Below are 20,107 nucleotides of genomic sequence, written 5' to 3' on the forward strand. Positions count from 1 at the left end.
CACCTGTTTGCATGAAACTTGTTTTTTTCCCTGAGACAGGAGCTGGTTTCATCCCTCTCCTCACCTGGCTGCTGGTTGTTGTGGGCTTTTATCTTCCCCTGGCATTTTGGGGTTGATATTTTTTTCAGGAGAGGAGGTGGTGGTGGTGTTAAAATCTGACAGTGTCTAGCACTTATTTACCTTTTTTCCCATGCTGTGTGGGCAATCTGTTTGTCAATAAATGGTTGGTTTTTTTCACTTTCATTTCATATGAATGAACTCATAGTATTCATTTCTTATTGGTGGAAAGGGCTTGTTGGAATCTGTTTTTTAGAACACTCATTCCAGAGTGTTTTTCTCCTAAACTTGTCTCTAAAGAGATGAGAGATGAGACACCCATAGATTCTCTAAAGCAACATACAGCTTTTAGCTAAAGCCAGTTATTCCAGGTGCTACCCGGACATGAGATCAGGGATGAATCCAACAGAGTCTTTTTTGCCTTGTGATGATGACAAGTCAGAACACACATGGAGTGGAATTACCATCAGTGGGGCAACTTTGAAGAAAACTGAATTTGTCTTTTTCTTTTTTCAGTTATCTAGAACAAATCCTAACGTTGCAGGAGAGGCAGGGCAAGGGAGGGGCAGGCTTTGGGAAGAACCTTACGCTTGCAGGAGGGCACTCCGGCTGTCCACTGCGTGCTGTTCCCTTTCCAAACGCAGGAGACGATGCCTGGTCCCTCCAGCTGGTGCTCAGCAGGGCACTGGAACATGAGCACTGATCCCACATCGGTGCCATTGCCATGAAGGAGCTGGAGAGAGCCCAGCTGGGGTGGGAGGAGGCGGCTGCACTGCCCTGCAGAGCAAGCACAGACACAATGCAGCCCCACCACCAACACTGAAGGTCCACTGAGGTTTTACCCACTGCAGACCGTAAATCAGTCACAGTTAATGGGCAGAACAAATCCCAGACCTCGGGGTGGCCAACACTCTGCCAAGCACCAGCCCACGGCCACTCTCCATCAGTGCCATTCAACAGCTCCTCTGCCCTCATCCCCAGCACAAAGCAACTGATGTCGTGACATTATCTGCTCAGGCTGGTACATGGTGAACACTAAAACACTAAAAACAATTAGAAAAAAAGCCATTTTTGAGTGGCACAGTACCCTATGGATCCCTGTGTTATTGGATTCTGATTAATTTAATACTCAGGATGGCTGGGAGTATTAATTACACGTCTTCCCCTATGCAAATTTCCAATACCTTCTGGCCTGATCATGCAGTTCAGCACCTTGGCATGATTTGAACAAAACTTCTTATCTTTACAAGCACTGCACCTCTGTTTGGCTTGGCTGAAAGGGTCCAAGGGAAAAAAAAACCCACAGAAAGTGGCATAGAAAGGCATACACATATATATTATCTCCCTTTTCAAGTGACAAACTCAGCTTTACAGTAAATCATTAATTTTTAATACATTTTTCTTCATTCCACTTTTCTATAATTCTGTTGTTTATAAAGCTGCTCCTTGAGCTGTGGAGCTGTTCTCCCTTTGGCCACCTAATGTCAGCCACTAACTTCATACAATAAGTGCTATTGTCACAACATTCCTTGTTTACAGTCACTTTAAACAAAACTTTCAATGTCAAGTCATTAAGACAACATATAACATCTAGATAATTTCAAAGGTAACAAATACTTTTTCTGTGTCTGTACATGTGCATTGTGAAAATCTAGAAACTTGGGGGTTTTTTAACTTTTACAAAAAACCAGCACTGCTTCTGCGTCAGAGCCCAAGTTCCCTGTTTTTCACTGGATTTCCAAATGACTTCAGAAAACTCAGAGGCACAGTGCTGCAAGCACTATGATGACACACACAAAAATATTAAAAGAGGGAAAATGTATTTTCCACATCTACAGGCAAAAAGGAATTACAGACTCCATGAGAACATCCTGACAGAACCACATGTTGCTAGCAAATCTATTTTATTTTTAATGCTAAAACTCCCCCCATGTCATTAATTGCTGTTAAGTCCCTAGATCATACACAGCAGGCAGGTGTCCCACCTATCTCAAATTCATGTTCCTAAACTCCCTATCCCTGGAAAACAAACACGAAGGAATCTCAGCAAAAGACCAAACAGAAGTCCCAGGGACAATTACTGGGCTAATCTCTTGAGTAAATATGCACCAAGCACTAGCTTTTAAAACCTCAGCTCTTTAATTCCATGCAGATTATTTCTGTTTGTTTTGCCACTTCATTCAGCCACTTACTATGGCAGCAATTGACCTCAATGAGAGCAAATATTTTTGATACAAATGGTTTCTCCTCACCTCTTGTCCTTCCCACCCACATCCCTGGAACACACAGGATGTACTGGACAATTTTCCTCCTCACTCCAGATGAGTGTTACAAGTTTGGGCTTTTTATCTTAATCACTCTGTGGCTTACCATGAGTAACCATTGTCCTAAACTGCAAAATAATAAGGATTTTATATATAGATGTTTGGGGTTTTTTGTTTGGTTGATTTTTTTACAATTTCAAGGCTGTTTTTCGAGATCAGACCACATTTTTAAGAGTTCACACTGGCGACTCTTTGAGCTGTACAACATGCAAAAAGTAATGAGAGCTGAACTGGACTGGATGCACACCTGCTGGGCCACCACATGAGCCTCAGTAGAGGCACTCAGCACACCTGGACTCACTGTCCTCCAAAGAACAAATAATATGGCACAATATCCACAATATCTTTAAAGATGTATTTCATTTAAACCAGAATTAACCCTCCTGTGTAACATGTGCAGTTGCTGGGGTGTTTTGAATCTTCCCTGCCCAATCCTTGCCCACGATGGTGTCTGCCAAGTGCTTAAACCTCTGACTGGCAGTGATCTTTGTCAGCACCATTCCTCAGCTGTGGGCTTGAAAATATTTTTGCTCCACTTGAGCTCTACAGAAATGTCTACTTGCCAGCATCCCCTCAAAATGTGGGTATTTCCATGGTAAATGGGTATTTCCATGCTTTGCTGCAACTGCATCACGATTGTGCCCAGAGGATCATTCCCATGTGAATGTAATTGGGGCTGGAACCACAGAGGTGCATCTCAGTGAGAGCTGCACATCCAAAACCTTCTGTAGCTGAGCTGAAAGCTGATCAGCAACTTCATGTACCTGCACTCGTGCAGAGGAGAAACACCATTCTTGTTTTAGGAGCTTCTCAACACCATTTCATCCCACTAAAGTAAAAAAACTTAAATGTGTCACTGCTTTTTGCTTTTCGTTGATTGAAATGCTTTTCATTTATTGAAATGTCCAGATGGAGTTTTTCCAGAATGTTTTTTTGAATTTCATCCAAGCTGAGATTTAGCTTCTCTGCATAAAATTTGCCCTAATTTCAATCATCATCTTCTAAAAACACATTTGGAAAACTTTCCTGCAAGCTCTAGCATCCTTCACTATTAGCTACCTGTAATGTTTTCATAGTCAGCCATGGCATTCACTTTTCTGCTAGGTTAATTTTAGCCTTACATCTCCAAAGAATCATGTTTAAGTAAGCTTCCATCCTTATACTTACATAAACAGATGTTCCAGATAGACTTCTTTTTTGAATACTCTTCAGGCATGTTCATCAGACTGAATATACTACAACCAAGAATTTTATTACTGTTTTTATTAATATGATCAATTTTATTTTTGTTTTCAACTGAGACTGGTGTCTGAAGCTGCACTGCTCCCTGGTAAAACACAAATATTTGTGCTGACCAGACTTACATTTTGATTTATTAAATATCTGGAAAATGTCATGTTCAGGTCTTGGTTTGCATAACTGCTGGCACCCAGAAATGCAAAAATTAAAAACTGTAAAAATTGAATAAATCCCCTGATTAGAGAGCTGGAGGCCCTCTGCTCTGGAGACAGGGTGGAAGCACTGGCATTGTTCAGTCTGGAGAAGTGAAAACTCTGGGGAGATCTTACAGCCCCTTCTGGTGCCTAAAGGGGCTTCAAGGCAGCTGGAGAGGGACTTTGGACAAGGGCCTGCAGGGGCAGGACAAGGAGGAATGGCTGAAGCAGGGCAGATTTAGGTGGGATACTGGGAAGAAATTGTTCCCTGGGAGGATGGGGAGGCCCTGGCACAGGGTGCCCAGGGAAGCTGGGGCTGCCCCTGGATCCCTGGCAGTGCCCAAGGTCAGGTTGGACAGGGCTTGGAGCAGCCTGGGACAGTGGGAGGTGTCCCTGCCATGGCAGGGGTGGAATTGAATGGGCTTTAAGGTTCCTTCCAACCCAGAACCTTTGCAGCTATTTCTGCAGCTTTTTGTAGAGCAGAAGCTGTTTTATAAAAATGCAATTCTCAGCTTGGCCTCACGCTGAGAGGATATCCAGTGTTCAGAAAATCTCTGAATCTGAAGCTGCTGTCTGGCACTGGCTACAACAAACAGGTTATTGCATATGACAAATAACTATCCTCAAAGTAAAGACAGACAATAAAGTGCAGTGTCCTCCATAAACTCTTAATTCACCCGAACCTCTGGGTTCAGAAATAAACACATACATAATTTCCAGGCACTGAAAAACGGAGAGTAATGCAAGAATTAAAATAATCCAAAATATCTCTTCTCATGTACAGACAGGATTATCTGTACTGCAAAATTGATTTGTCAAAAAGAGGAACCATATGGTTTCACTGTCAGCAAGCTCTGGGTTTATGTTTTGCTGATAAGAAAAAATAAATGAGAGAGCAACCTAGGCATGCCTGCCTGGTAAACATTTCCTGTGCTCCTTCCACAGCAAAACAGTGACTAAAAATCAAATACATTGCATAAGTACCTATCAAAATGATCCAACCTACAGAAGTAATTACCTGGAAGCATGTTAGCAAGGGTGCCACTTGGTGTCTGTGCAGAAAGAGGGTGATCCATGCCTTCACCTCATTATTCCCATACACACAAAGGCCAACCCCTTTGCATTGCTTATTGTTGGCGATTTAATATCACTAAAACATGCTGGAATAACTAGATGCCAGAAAGCAAGAGAACACTAGGCTCTCTCAACCCTGTAGAAAATAAACACACCAATATTACTGCTGCAAGTCTCTTTTCCTACAGAAGCACACCTCAGAAATTGGTGTCCCTGCAATCACAGGCATGTTAAGCATCCACAGCAAACTCACAGAAGAGCTCAATGTGTTAAAAAGCAAAAGAAAAGCTGGAAGTGAAACATGAAATAAAGCAGATGTAGTAAAGCATGTTCTATCGAGTGAAACTGTCTGGCCCTGGCACTGGTCTCCTTGACACCATGCTGTTCCTTCCTTGCAAAGCTGGCCTCGAGTCCTGCCAGGGCTGGGCTTTTAAACCAGGAAATGACCACCAGGATCCTCCTGATCCTCCCACGAGAAAATCCAGATGCTGGCATGGCTTTTAAAGAAATTAGTGTGAAACATGACACCAAACCCACAGTGAAAGAGCAGGGTGAGACCCAGGCTATGGAAGCTGTTGTAGAGATGCTGGAGGGCTCTTACAGACCTGTCTGCCTTCCAACACACAGGTATGGCTCTGTGAAGTTACTCCCTGGGGGAAGCTCTGGAGGTTCAGGTGTGGCACAAGCCACGTGCACCAAAACATCTGCACACCCATTACTGCAAGTACCACCTCAGAGGCAGGGCCAGGCTTGGCCACCACTGCTCTGGGAGCTTCACACCCCAGATTCTGATGGAGACCTGCAAGAAATGAACAGCAGCCACAGGACTGTTCCTCCAGGCCAGTCGCATAAAGGAACATCTGGACAACAGCACAGGGTAAAACTTGCAGGTACCTAAGGAACGCATCTGTTACAGCACATTACCTGGCAAAAGAAATGCAGCTTGTTAATATGTGGTTCTGGCACCTGCCTCATATCAGCATTTCCAAATGAAAATATTCCCCAGAAAAAATTCCATGATTCTATTGACAAAATCATTTTTGAGTGTGATAGAGGGAACCCGATATCTGATGATTCTTATAGACCACCATTAACCATTTGTAAAAATACTTTTTCAGAAAAACTTGTTCTCCTGTTAATACATAATTTCCATGCAATTCAGAAGGAAAGCAAAAAGGTATTTGAAGAGAGTTTATCTCTGTGTTTACACATCCATGCTCAAATAAGCTCTCTGCTCCCACCTGTGTTACAGCAGATACCTCAGGCTCACTCCAACCCACTTCCTTTATTTTATTCTGTGGTCTGTTTTGTAGGTAAAACAGATTTTTCAGTGCATGTAATTTACAACGTGCAAGGGTTGATGTGCTGAGACTACCATCCATCACATTTTGGGCAGCATTGCCCATGGAACCACAGAATGGTTTGGATTGGAAGGACCCTTTGTGGCAGTTTCACATTGATCGGCATTTGGGGAAAAAAGTAGGAAAACACCCAAGGAAGTGATTTCTTTAAGCTACTGGGAGCTTCTTCTGTGCCTAGGACAGGCCAATAGCTGGCTAGTGACAATGTTTTGCACCATTTAGAAATTAGATTTGTCTCCGTGAGATCCACATTTTAAAAGCCACAAACGCGGGAAATGTCCCTGTTTGGTTCCAGGCTGGAAAGGAGCAGAGCTGTGGTGGGGCGGGCCCAGCTCCCCTGAGGCCTGTGCGGCCTGGGCTGGGGGGGGAGGCCAGGCCGGAGCCCAGCGGCTCCCGGGCAGGGGATGGAGGCCAGGGGGTCCCGGGCCCAGGCTGGGCCAGGCCACGGCTGCCACATCTTGCCCACACTGAGCCCCCTCAGCCCCCACTGCGGGCTCGAGACCCAGCCAGCACCTGCCGCTCCCAGCAATGGCTGCAGGGAGAAGGAGGGGCCCAGCACGGCCTGAAACCCAACACCTGAAACCCAACACCTGAAATCCTACACCTGAAAGCAAACACCTGAAATCCAGCACCTAAAACCCAACACCTGAAACCCAACACCTGAAATCCTACACCTGAAACCCAACACCTGAAATCCAACACCTGAAATCCAACACCTGAAACCCAACACCTGAAATCCTACACCTGAAACCCAACACCTGAAACCCAACACCTGAAATCCAACACCTGGAATCCAACACCTGGAATCCAACACCTGAAACCCAACACCTGAAACCCAACACCTGGAATCCAACACCTGGAATCCAACACCTGAAACCCAACACCTGAAACCCAACACCTGGAATCCAACACCTGAAATCCAACACCTGGAATCCAACACCTGAAATCCAACACCTGAAACCCAACACCTGAAATCCAACACTGTGACTGCCACGGCCACTGCCCATCTGCAGGCCTGGTGAGATTTAACACTGTCACTGCACAGATGAGACCTGCAGACCTTGATCTCCCTCCAGGGACAGAAAAAGAGTGATGACACATAAAAAGACAAAACACCAAGGTCAGTAAAGAGTCAAGCCTCAGATGGAAGAAGAATGAGGAGATGCCCTAAAGGGGCTGAAATAATCCTCTTGGTAGGGCCATGGAGATGGACAACGATACACTGAAATATCCCCTTTAACTCATGAGAGAGTATGGGGGGATGGAGTATTCAAACTGTAAATGTGACAGAGGCATCCACTGATGAAGCCAAGCAGATGTTAGAGTAGCTGTGATCCCATGAGAAGTTTGAACAGAGAGAGAAATGAGAGTTGATGAAGACCCTTTGGCCCACAGGGAAGAAAACCTCTGTTCCAGAGGTTCTCTGTTTCCTGCTCTGTCACAGAGACAGATGAAGAGAACCTTTGCCTTTGAATAACTCATCCTTAAACTAATACCCCATGAGTTCATACCACATGGACACACCTCTAGGAGGGCTGTGAAAATGGGAGGAATTTCATGAAGGCAGAAATTTTTGCCCCGGTGGCTGCTATTCATGGAAATGAAAAGCCACGAGAAAACAGTTTCTTGTGGAGAAATGACATGGCATGACAAGAGAAAACTCCTCTCCCTACAAGGACTGATGAAAGACTATTGTATAGTTGGTACTGCTTTAAGATCCCAGGTTTTGTCTCTGTGTGGTCATTTGGGAAAGGAAAGAAGTTGGGGATGAGGAGGAAAGCTGTTTAGAAAATTTTACTCTGATGCTTCTTATTCTTGTAGTCCTGTTAATAAACTTTCTTTATACCTTTTAAGTCTGTTTTGCCCTTCTCCTAATCTGTATCTCACAGCAAGAAATGAGTAAGTGCCCTGGTGATTTCAGCCAGGGCTAAAACCCACCACAATATTTGGTGCATTCGCTGAGAAACTCAAATTGGTGAATCTAAGCCACTACACCCTTAAAGCTCATCACATTCTGACCCCTGCCATGAGCAGGGACACCTTCCACTATCCCAGTTTGTTTCAAGCCCTGTCCAACCTGGCCTTGGACACTTCCAGGGATCCAGGGGCAGCCACAGCTGCTCTGGGCACCTGTGCCAGGGCCTCACCACTCTCTCAGGCCACCCTGGGACCTGCAACATGGGAATCCCAGGACAAGCGTGCACTTCCCTTCTGCCACCAGGTCCCTCTGTTCCCAAACGGGTTTTGGTGGGCACATCCTTGCTGGTGTCCTTCATTGGGCCAGTGAAGTCTGTTTGTTTATATAATTTCAAGTTTCACTATTATTTTTTCCCAGCACTCATGAATAATCTCACATTCATTAAACAATTGTGACATTTCTGCAGGGGGGTGCATGTGGAGGAAGGCCAGTCCTCTGACAGGCTGCCTCCCTGGAGATCTGCCCCTAAGATAAGACAAAACTACTTAGTCCTGGTGACTGAGCTGTGGACCCCTTCCTTCTTTGGGTCCTCATGTTATCTTCTTGTGAACTATTGGCCACTTTACCCCAGTCTCAGACCATTGGCCCTTGTCCCAATTCTCCCCTTCCCTATAAAAACCCAGCTTTTGCCCAGTTCAGTGGAAGTTCCTCACTGGCCCCTTGCATGAAGCCTGCTATTAAAGGAATGCTACACGGGCTCCCATCTCTCGTCTACGTGTCAGCTGTGGCAACCCATGAGCAGAGCTGGGCTGATCTGAGCTGTTCACAGAGCAGAAATCCCTCCTAAGCCTGGTGAAGCCTCAGACTGCTCCGAAGGGTTACCCCTGGAAGCTGCAGACTCCCTGGATGGCCGTTCCTTCTCGGGACCTTTATCTGGGATAGTTGGTGGCAGAGCTGGGGGTCAGACAGGCCCCCTGCCCCAGCCTCAGCAGGTGCAAAGGGATCCCCTAGCTGGAAGGACAGCCACTGAAGAAGCCAAAAGAAACCCCATGTGTATTTCCACAGGGAAAGCACATATCTGTTAGGAGCCATGGACAGAGGAAGGATGAAGGATGCCCCACCAGAAAAGTGGACAGGACAGAGGCTGTGTGCTGCCCCATGGGAAGATTCCTGGAGGAAGGGCAACATTCCTGCATGTCCACTGCCCACCTTTGACACAGTCCACTCTCCTCCACTGCTCTGGGTGCTGCAGGACACAGAGCTCAGCCTGGCTGCATATTTGCCTTGCCTGGGTCTGGCTTATCTGCCTGCACCAGCTCTTTGGTCTGGCTTGTGCACAGTGATGTGCACATGCTGGGGTACTGAACAGGGAGGATAAGAGCAGATGTGCCTGGACGATGTGGCTGGTGGTCTCTTGCTTATACATGACACTTGCCAGACTGGGCACAACCTCTATGGATGACAGAAATCCCCACTGCTGGGGCCACATTGCACTGACCTACCTCAACCAAAAAAATTCTCAAGGAGAAAGGGTCCTGAGCAGGACAAAAACTGCTTCAGTCATAAAAAATCTACCCCCAATGTGAAATTTTAGGTGGACCAGACCTGCATGCTACTTGATGGTTATATATAATTTTTTTTGCCAAAAAGCTTAAACTGTAGGAATTGCATTTCCACAAAGAACTGATTTGTAAAGACTATAGAAACTTTTCAGCATTCTCTCTTTGAAACCACTTTCCTGTTTTATAACAGATGATGTAATAGAGGTTTGTTAATTTTCATGGGGAATTTCCAACCACCCTGTTAAGCAAAACCAGCCTGAATGGCACAGACCTTACCTGCATTCCCTCCCCCTGGCTGGCCCATTTTGGCTTCCCTAAGTCTTTCCCAAGAGCAATCTGAAGCTGCTCCTGTCCTTGGTTTGCTGTGTTAAGCTGTGAAATGCACACCACAGAGCTGTGACCTGGCATCCACAACTGTCAGCAAGAATTTCTGTGAATAATTGATTTAGACAGCAGTCTGAAAAAGTTAGCTATATCCTACATATCAACCTTTTATTCTGGTGATAGAAATCATTCATGAGCTGAGAAACCAACAGTCAAATTTAAAACCCTTCTCCGTGGTTTTATCACTTTTTATTTTTCTTCTTTCCTGGTTGGTTCTTTTCTTGAGAGAGTTTGGCTTTCCTGTTCTGGGCTTTCATGCAGAGGGATGTGCAGCCCCCGAGCACCCCGCAGACTGCTCGGGGAGAGCCACGCAGCATCCTGCCAGGAACAGCAATGATTAACAGCACAAGTCAATAAACACATCTACTTTCGGCCTCCCTGCACACAGGAACTGGTGCAAGATGGCACAAAGATTGACAGGAATGCCAGTATAAGGACAGGGAACCAGTGCATTGTGTTTGCTTTTTCCCATTTAAAAAGTCAATGATTGCAGCTGAGTTATGCACAGAATGACAAGCAGCTTGAGAGAGCAGAGCTGAAGGTGGCAGCCCCATGTCCTGCCCTTCCTTTGTACATGGCTAGGGAACTCAGAGCTACACCTGAGAATACAGCTTCTGGGTTGACACAGATTAAAATGAATGAAAACCTTAGCCCTAATCTAAATTTCTGCAGGTATTAAGAATAATGGGCCAAACACCAGAGCTCTCCCTCCTGTGTAAAACTGTCTCTGGTTTTGTGGGGCACGGCTTCTTAGAGCAAAGCAGAACCTCTGTGTCCAGTCCAGATGCCTCTTTGGACCCAATCAGCTAGCAAAGATCTTGGAAATAACTGTGGCTGTAAGCAGAAACCTTCCTGGGTGTAATTCTGCTTTCACACGAAGGCACAAATTTCTGCTCCACTGAACAGGAAAAATCAAAACCCAAAACTTGCCCTTTGAACTTCTCTGAGCTCCACCAGGCCAAATCATCTTCCCACACACTGTTCTCAGCCTATATATGCACTCAGGGAATTTTGTACACCATCCCTTCACCCTGCTCAACTTCTGTCCCTATTTTCACCTCTCCTCAAATCCATTCCCAATCAAAGCTATTCTGCTTAGGAGTCTGGCATACATGAGCAGCGTTGTGACTGGCTTTACTTCATCCCAGAAATAATAATGGAATCATCTCTCTCAGGTCTGTTGGGAGGAAAGGCAAGCAGTTAACCCATCCCTTTCCCCAACACTGCTTCTACCAGCCACCAGCACTCCAGTTTGGGCTGAAGTAGCCGCGAGCGCTGTCCCCCCAAACAGCTACAGACCCCCTAAAGATGCTGCTGGGCCACAGGGCCTCTGCTCTGCTGCAAAGGCTCGTTTGTAACTCAGGCACCAGCTCAACCTCATCTCTCAGACCCTCAGCAGACACAGGAATCGATTTATTTTGGGGAGCAGTTGCTCATTCTGCAACTTCTGCATTTCTCACTGTCATCTGACAGCCAAATGAGAGGCAGACGTTCATGCAGACTGCAAAATCACCTCTCTACCAATCCTGATCCACTCAGCCAGTCAAAACTGCTCCTTAGAATAACATGCTTGCTCATCTACGGCTGCATTTCAAAGACAGCATGTCAATAAAATGCCTAAATGAAAACTAACAATTGTCCTATGTGCCAGCTTGTCCACAGCATAATACTGAGGGCAAGAATCTACAGTGCACATAAAAAGTCAGTGGCAATCATGATTAATAAGCAAAATAATGCTAATTCCAGCACAGTTACAAATCTCTTTGCTGTAGAGTTGCAGAGATGCTTGGGGATGCTCTGCTTTTCCAGGGGAAAGGTCCAAGGATGTCCTGGCTCTGCCACAGTGGGAACAGCAAAACTGGCAGTGGTTTTGCGCTTTAAAATAGACCACACCACACCACCCAGAAAATGCTGTGTCAACCACTGTCATTGGGGTGCTTCTGTGTTTTGAGACTGTGACTTTTTAAATTTCAATGTTTTGGATCCAAAGCATTCAGCTCATCTCATTCATTAGCTGAAATGCAGAAGTCTACTAATAATCTGTCTCTCTAACCTAGGTAATTTCAGAGTCGCTAGGATGAAGCATTGGAGAATACCACCTGGAACAGTCTTGCAGTGTGGAGGACTCAGAAAACCCAATAACTCTCTTCATTCTCTATTTTGTGCTGTTCTAGAGCTTTGTGACAAGCACAAAAATCCTTCCCTCAGAGCACTGTCAGTGCCTGGTGCAAATGCCTAACCACCCAGATTAACAGCTTGCAGTACAGGAGATAAAGCTGACATTCTGCAACTGCCACTTCTTTTACATTACTTAACACAAGGCTTTACTTTGAGCTCATGGGAGAACAAGAAAGGAGAAATAACTGGAGAAATTACAAGCCTATATATTCCAAGTTGTATCACCTTCTGTCCTGTGGAAATGGGAATTTGGGACCCGTGTTTTCTCCTGCAGCCTAAAAACTGAACCACATCTCAGGATCACAGGGACAAGGTGATAAAATCCCATGCACCTGTTCTACAGAGCAGCAGCACTCCTGGCTTTGAAGAACAACTTTGTTTTTGCTGTCCTGGAAGAGAAACTCTAAGTTCTTAGTAACATAATTTTGGTTTCTGCACTGCCAGGGAATTTCCTGGAATTTCACTTCAGAAAAATAAAGTTGCTCATAACAAAAGAGCAAACAGTTTAAGTCACACCAAAGGTACATCCTGGTACCAGCATCCCACCCTGGCCATCAACATCCAGGCCACAACTGAGCCAATATGTGCTGTCCCTCTCCTTTCCTCCAGCAAACTGCAACTTTTATCTGTTCTAAGCCAGAGACCCTGTCACCTTCTTTCAGTGGTGTCTGCTAGATAATGCCTCCCACAACTGGGTCTGAATGGAGCATTGACTGCAGCCTGCAGCACTTCCCACATCATGAAACCTCTCCCCTTCCCTGGTCTGGAAAGTGGAGGGACAAGGCAGAACCACAACTACAAGACAACAGCTCAGCAGTGAAATCTTCTGATTTATAACCTGTCATAGCGAGTGTTTCTGCCAGATCCTGCATTTACTGCCTCTCTGTCTATGGCTGCACTCGTGTTTGTGGATGCATCCCTGTGTTGACAGAAGTATGTGCTGCCTGGTCTGAAAGAGCTACAGGAGGGTATTGAGGAATGAGAGGAATCACAGAAAAAAAAGGTACCACCTTGGATAACCAGAGGGCCAGAGCCTCCCACTTCAGCAACATAAGAACTAAAAATAATTATATGCCTTTGTGCTCCTTCCTCTCTTTCCTGTTTCACCCAGAAGCCCCCAGTAAACTCTGGGCAGCTTCAGAGGCACCAGTACCTCAGTGGCTGATGACAGCACTCTGCTCCACTGCGATTCCCACAGGGCAGGAGAGTGCTCAGGGCACCTGACACAAGCCTTTCAGGATCTCAGAGCCTTCCCCAGAGAATTTACTGAGCCTGGCAAGTGCTGTTTGATGAGTGTCCACAGAACACCACCACAGTAACACTCTAAATGCCCCTGTGACAGCACAACAGCCATGGTACAGAAGGCTCTTCTGAGTTTCAGACATTTGTTGTGCTCTTCCCTTGCCCCATGCTTCTGCCCTGCTGAGCCAGGGAAGCACACTGCTGGCCTCCCCAAACACAGGCTGGGACTGATCTCCCTGCTCCTGTCAGTCCTCCTACAGAAGGCAAGACCAGGAGAAGCACAGGGTGTTTGAATCTCACAGCTGTGTCTCAGGAAGCTCTAAGACCCTCTAAGTACTCCAGGCATCAAGGCTGTACTAAGGAACTTCCTTTAATTTCTCTCTCATTCATGCGTTAATTCAAATGGAAATCCTGCCACATTTTTTTCATCCTCTCAAAAGGAACATGTGAGGGAGTTTATCTGTGCAAATCTTTATTATCACCCTATTGCTCATGGCCTGAAAAAATCATAAAGGATCATTTCACCAATAAGGTGAAATTATTCATTTCAGCAATAAGGTGAAATGAAATGAGGTGTAATGAAAGATACTGTATAAATGCTGTACAACAATTGGCAGCAAACAGTGATGTATAAATAACATTTAAATGAACAAGAGTTTAATTTAAAATTATACAAGCAGCCATCGTTTTAGCTATCTAAACTGCTTAGGACTGCCAGTTCATGCTCCAAATGGGTGTTTGTGAAGGTGGAATGAGGAGCATGGAGAACAGATTCCCAGCTAAGGTCTGGCACAGCCCCGTGTGCTCAGGGATCACAGCTGCTCCTCCAGCCAGTGCAGCAGCTCTGAGCCAGGGTGTTCCAGTTCAGCACCTTGCTGAGAACTCCTGCTCCACAGTTTTGGTGTAGTTGGCTTGGAAAAAATGGTCTTTGTTGTTCTGGCTGGAGACATTGCTGAGAGGAGCCAGGTCTATAGATATCCAAGGGATTAACTGAGGGTGGATTTCTAATTTGATCACCAAATATTTTTTGGCAGATTGGCATTTCTATCTGTTTTGCCACAGATCTACACAGAGCAAGATTAACCCATACAGAATCAGAAAGTCTGAGTGCAACACAGGACATAGGACTTCCAAAACTCCTTTTGGTGTGGGCAAACCCAGCCCCACAAGACTTTGACACAACAAATAAAAGCAGCCAAATATACACCATTCTAAAAAAATATAAAAGTCAAATAATTAGCAACACTATCAGGCTAGAGCAATAAGGTTTACGCTTGGGTTTGAGTTAATTCTCTAAGCAGGTTTCCCAGAACTCGTTTCACATTTTCAAATTAACTGCTTTATTAAATTCAAAGTAAACAATCAAGCACTTTCAGAGGATACAATTTAAAGCATTGCTGTGCTAGCAGCCCAAATACATTTGCCAATTTCTATAGGCACAACAAAATCAGGTCATTAACAAAGTCTGTTAGAGCTTCATGAGGCGAATAAATCGCAAGGATATGCAGGCTGCACACGAGAAGGACGTCCCTGGATTTCAGGAGCACTCAGCCCTGCTTGCACTGAAGGCAGGGAAAAGCCCATCTGCCCTGTGATCTGAAGGACAGAGGAAGAAACCCCAGCAAGCAGCAGGTCACCACAGCTGCCCCAAGCTCCGGCATCCTTCCATCTCCCCTCGCTCCTGGACTGCAGAGGTGGCTGTGGCTGGGAACAAGCATCTCCTGCTGTCCAGACCATGGCTCTGCTCCCTCCAGGCACAGACACCCATCAACACCACAGCCCTGTGCAATGGACATGTCCCACCAGTTCCCCCAAATTATTGAAACCACTTAAGCCAAAGAGTTTTTGAAAGGATGTTATGGTCTATGCAACCAAACTGAGTAACAAAACTCAAAAGAAGAGAAAGATAAGAAGGAAAAAGCTTTGATTAGTTTCTCATTCCACCCCTCAACGTATTACTGCATTCCATTAAAACACCGTATCTTAATTTCCCTCCCAGCGCGGTGACATCTCAGAGTGATGTCTCTGAGAACCAGCACCTTCCATCCCTGTCAGACACTCCTCTCTGCCCCCATTTACTCGTCCCCTGTGCCCGCGGCCATCCCAGCGACTGAACCCCGATCTTCTCTCACTGAACCGCAGCCCCTCCTGTCGGGGATCCCCTCGGTGCCCAGGGCTCCGGCAGTCCCGGGGAGCCGGCTGGAGGCTCTGGAGTGAGGCTGCTCTGGGCAGCCCTGGGGGTGCCCGGCCCGACCCGCAGCTCGGGCCGGCCCCGCTCGGCGTCCGGAGCGCAGCCCCGGCAGAGCCGGCTCGGGGTCTCCGGGACCGCCGGGACCGCCGGGACCGCCGTGCTCGGGACGGCTCCGGGACAGCTCCGGGACACTCCGGGACACTCCGGGACACTCCGGGACGCTCCGGGACGGATCCGGGACACTCCGGGACACTCCGGGACACTCCGGGACGCTCCGGGACCCCCGCAGTCCCGAGAACTTGGGGGTGCGGAGCTCTGTCCCCAGCGCGTTCCGCGGCTGCGGGAGCGGCACGGGGTGAGCCGGGAGGGGCCCGGGAGGAGCGGGGAGGTAGCGCAGCCTCGGCCGGGTGTCCCGAACAGAGCAGCTCCGGCCGGAGCCACCGCGCCCTGCGCCCGTCACCCGCATCCCTACGCGGGAGAGATCCCGCTCCCCGATCCTCCCTCCCTGCATCCCTCCCTCCATCCCTCCCTCCCTCCATCCCCTCCGGAGCCACGCGGGACGGAACTCGAGCGAGGAACGATGCGGGGCCAGCTCGTACCTGGGTATCCGCGGGGGTGCCCGCGGTCCTGCCCCAGCGAGGGGGAGCGCGGCGCGTCCAGCCCGGGCGCGGTGGCTGCCGGCATGGCTGTGCCGAGCCCCGGGCAGGTGCACGGCACGGCACGGCACGGCAGGGCACGGCACGGCTCGGCACGGCACGGCACGGCACGGCACGGCACGGCAGAGCACAGCACAGCACAGCACGGCACGGCACGGCACGGCACGGCAGAGCACGGCACGGCACGGCACGGCACGGCACGGCACGGCACGGCACGGCACGGCACGGCACGGCACGGCAGAGCACGGCACGGCACGGCACGGCACGGCACGGCACGGCACGGCACGGCACGGCACGGCACGGCAGAACACAGCACAGCACGGCACAGCACGGCACGGCACGGCACGGCACGGCACGGCACGGCACGGCACGGCACGGCACGGCACGGCACGGCAGAACACAGCACGGCACAGCACGGCACGGCAGAGCACAGCACAGCACGGCACAGCACAGCACGGCACCGCCTCCGCCGGGGCCGGGCCCAGCACAGCCCGGCCCGGGGAGCCGGGCAGCCGCGGGGCAGGGGAGGAGCGGCAGCGGGGAGAGAGGAGGAGCCGCCCGGGGCCGCCCGGGGCCGCCGCGGGAGCCTCGGGACAGCGCCGGGCCCTGACACGGGGCTCGGCCCGGCGGGGATGGGCAGCGCCCGCGGCGCCAGGCACGGGCTGCCCGGTCCCCGCTGCCAGCCCTGCTTGTCCTGCCCGCTGCCTGTCCCCTGCTGCCAGCCCTGCCCGCTGCCTGTCCCCTGCTGCCAGCCCTGCCCGCTGCCTGTCCCCTGCTGCCAGCCCTGCCTGTCCCCTGCTGCCAGCCCTGCCAGCCCTGCCCGCTGCCTGTCCCCTGCTGCCAGCCCTGCCAGCCCTGCCTGTCCCCTGCTGCCAGTCCTGCCAGCCCTGCCCGCTGCCTGTCCCCTGCTGCCAGCCCTGCCTGTCCCCTGCTGCCAGCCCTGCCAGCCCTGCCCGCTGCCTGTCCCCTGCTGCCAGCCCTGCCAGCCCTGCCTGTCCTCTCTCGCCTGCTGTCACTCCCCGAGGAAGCCAGGCTGATGCTCGTGGGCACCCCAGTCCTGTTCTCATGGGTCTGGTCTTGCAAACAGTCTACTGCTCTTCGTGTGGTTATATTCCAGGAGCGGAATCTCTTGTATACATCCAGTTTATGGTCTACAAAGCTGTGTTTGTTTTCACTGGGATCTGCAGCTAAGCCCACTGGATTGTTCCCAGATCCATCATCCTCTCTGAAGCTGGGTGGCACTCAGCAACCTGCACAGGGTACTTGGTGAAACCCCAATGTGTGTGTCATTTTGTGCTTGTCACATCCTGGCCATGTCACCCCCTGCCACGTACTGCCCTGGCAGCATCACCACACTGAGTCTGGATCCCATAAGTGTTTGCTGAGATCCTCGATTTGCTGACACTGGCAGCGGGTCCAAACAAGGCCTTTAATGGTCTGCACCGTTTCTGTGTCCACAGAAAACAAGAGGAGGAACCAGGCTCTGCTGGAGCAGCTCTGTGTGTGGGTGTTGAGCCCATAGTCTGGGGCCCACACCAAGCACTGCAACTATTAGGACTATTATACCCTCCCATTCTTTTTTTCACCTGGAATTAGAAGGAAGAAAATAGTCTGCAGGAACAGATTAGAGAGATGAAATTCCAAGGTGTGCCAAACCCAAATAGACTGAAATACCTCTTAGGGTTCTTCTGGGAACACCAAATGGAGCAAGATCATGCCCAGATGTAAGGTGACACAGCCCAGCGTGCTGCTGGCTGCAGCACTCTTTCCTGTGAGCTGCTTATCTAGCAGGGAGGCCTCGGGAGTACTGCAGATAAAAGGGACTGCTATTTCCATCTCTGCAACTAAACCACATTCAAAAAGCCATGCCTGGTCATATTATAGCAAAACCCCAGAATTTCTGAAAATGCTGCAGCTTATTAATTAGGTTTGTATTTCCAGTAATGCCAAATATGAATCAATCTAATTAAAGACAACAAGGAACTACAGCTCCTCCAGTCAAGTCTAGTGAAACTAGAAGAATACCAAGACAGAGAAGTAGTTTTTTCTGTAAGTCACTATCCCTGCAGCTGGTGTTACACAATTCAAGTTGAACACAAGTGTGTTGCAAGTCAAATCTTCCCTTACAGGCACTCACAGAAGCAAATTAAGCAGCAGCACCTGAATTCTACTCAGCTCATGGCAGCATTCAGATTTGCTTTGTAAGGTTTTGCTTTTTTGTAAGGTTTGGTTTTGCTCCACATGCCCAGGAACAGCACAGGCACTGTGACCCCACAGAATGTCACTCACCTCCCTGGCTGCAGGTGAGTGCTTTCGTAATTCCAAGGCCTCTGGTTTCACCTTCAGCATCAGGGGAAGCCTTGCAGCCCCAGCCAGACACTTGCTGCTCTTGCTTAGGGATTGTTTGGATTTCACTAAGCTGCCCTAAGGCATTGCCATTCTTTAAATCCTAGTTATTAGAGGTGGCTCCAGGCATGCCAAGGGCACAAGCCAGCTGAAGTGACAGTCCCCAGAAAAGCTGCCTGGGCAGCTGCAGGGCTTGCAGCGTGTCCCACAGGCAGGGACACTCTCCCAAGCCCCAGCCTGGCACTGGCAGCTCTCCAGCCATCCAGCAGCAGCAAGCTGATCTCCTTTCTCCTCTCCTGGCTGGCCCTGCTCCCACCCCTCCTTCCCTGAGCCTCAGGAGCTGAGGCTGCCCCAGCTGAGCCTCAGCCCCTCAGCCCCAAGCAGTGACTCTTGAACAGTACCAAAGGGCCAAATGTAGGTGGAGAAGATGCAGGTGGATCAAGTGGATCCAGATAATTTCTGGAATGCTGTGTCTCTCCAAGTTGTAATTATGTGTGCTCCTCATCCTGACCACCACACTTGCTCACCACCTGCAAAATGAGCACCCACCAATGTGCATCCCAGCTCTAGGAAGGAAATAAATAATTGGAGGCTGGCCCTGTCTTTTTCCACTGCCTTTTTCCCTTGCCCTTGCCAGTTCTTTGTATTTTTGCCTTTGCCAGCTCTTCCTTCTGAGGGTATAACACCACATTTTAACAGAATAAGAAAATTAATAAATAAGTATTCAGAATGAAAAATGTGTGGGAATGAGATTAAATACAGATAATTGATTTGTTAATGAAATCTTCCCAAAATAAATCCAGGGTTGTTCAAACCCCTTAATCTGTGATTGTCAATTTACAGAAAAAATAAAGAAAAAAATGACAGACATCAGTATAATTCAGGCAAGAGATGATGGGCACCTTGGAGAGAGACAGCAGCTCCTGGAGGAGCAAAGGAAAGGTTTATCCAGCTGTTGACAGGAAGGACCAAGCAAGCTCTGACAGATTTTTGAGATTTAGCTCCCAAACACAGCAGAAATGTCGTGGCTGTGAGGCAGGCAGGGTCTGGTGCCTTGACCTGACAGGCACAGTCACAAAGACCTGGTGTGTTTTACTTCATAGCTGTAAGCAGCAAAGTGGAGAGGACTTGGTGCAGCTCCACAGGCCACATCCCTCATGCACAGAAAAGGTTCTTGGCTTATTGTGAGATTTTGGCATCTTTTCTGAGATGTGCTGATGTCACGACACCGAAGCCATGGGTATTGTACTTTTAATCCCCGCTTCATCAAAATTCAGTCCCCTGGTTAAACTTAACTGCTGCTGCCCCATCTGAATTTTTTCCTCTGGTCTTATCATGGCCAGCAGATATATAATTCAGCTCTATACAGAGCTAGAAAGGG

At 48.5% G+C, this 20,107-nt stretch overlaps 1 protein-coding gene across 7 annotated transcripts in view; it reads right to left on the reverse strand.

The window, feature by feature from the left end:
• Window positions 1-20,107, reverse strand: part of SUSD3 (sushi domain containing 3) — a 50,218-nt gene that overhangs the window by 12,790 nt on the left and 17,321 nt on the right. The window contains exons 1-3 of one of the 7 annotated variants that reach the window (XM_086846327.1): window positions 16,837-16,934; window positions 16,324-16,468; window positions 646-834 (exon numbers count right to left, since the gene is read on the reverse strand). In XM_086846327.1, the coding sequence (XP_086702453.1) occupies window positions 646-834; window positions 16,324-16,408 (274 nt within the window). In that variant the 5' untranslated portion in view covers window positions 16,409-16,468; window positions 16,837-16,934. Of the gene's footprint in view, window positions 1-645; window positions 835-3,548; window positions 3,619-4,832; window positions 9,164-16,323; window positions 16,572-16,836; window positions 16,935-20,107 lie in introns of those variants that run through there. The other 6 variants (XM_086846329.1, XM_086846330.1, XM_086846333.1 and 3 more) reach the window with 6 other exon arrangements.

Source organism: Cyanistes caeruleus, chromosome 11 (assembly GCF_971803275.1).
Source record: "Cyanistes caeruleus chromosome 11, bCyaCae1.hap1.1, whole genome shotgun sequence".
Lineage (NCBI taxonomy): Eukaryota > Metazoa > Chordata > Aves > Passeriformes > Paridae > Cyanistes > Cyanistes caeruleus.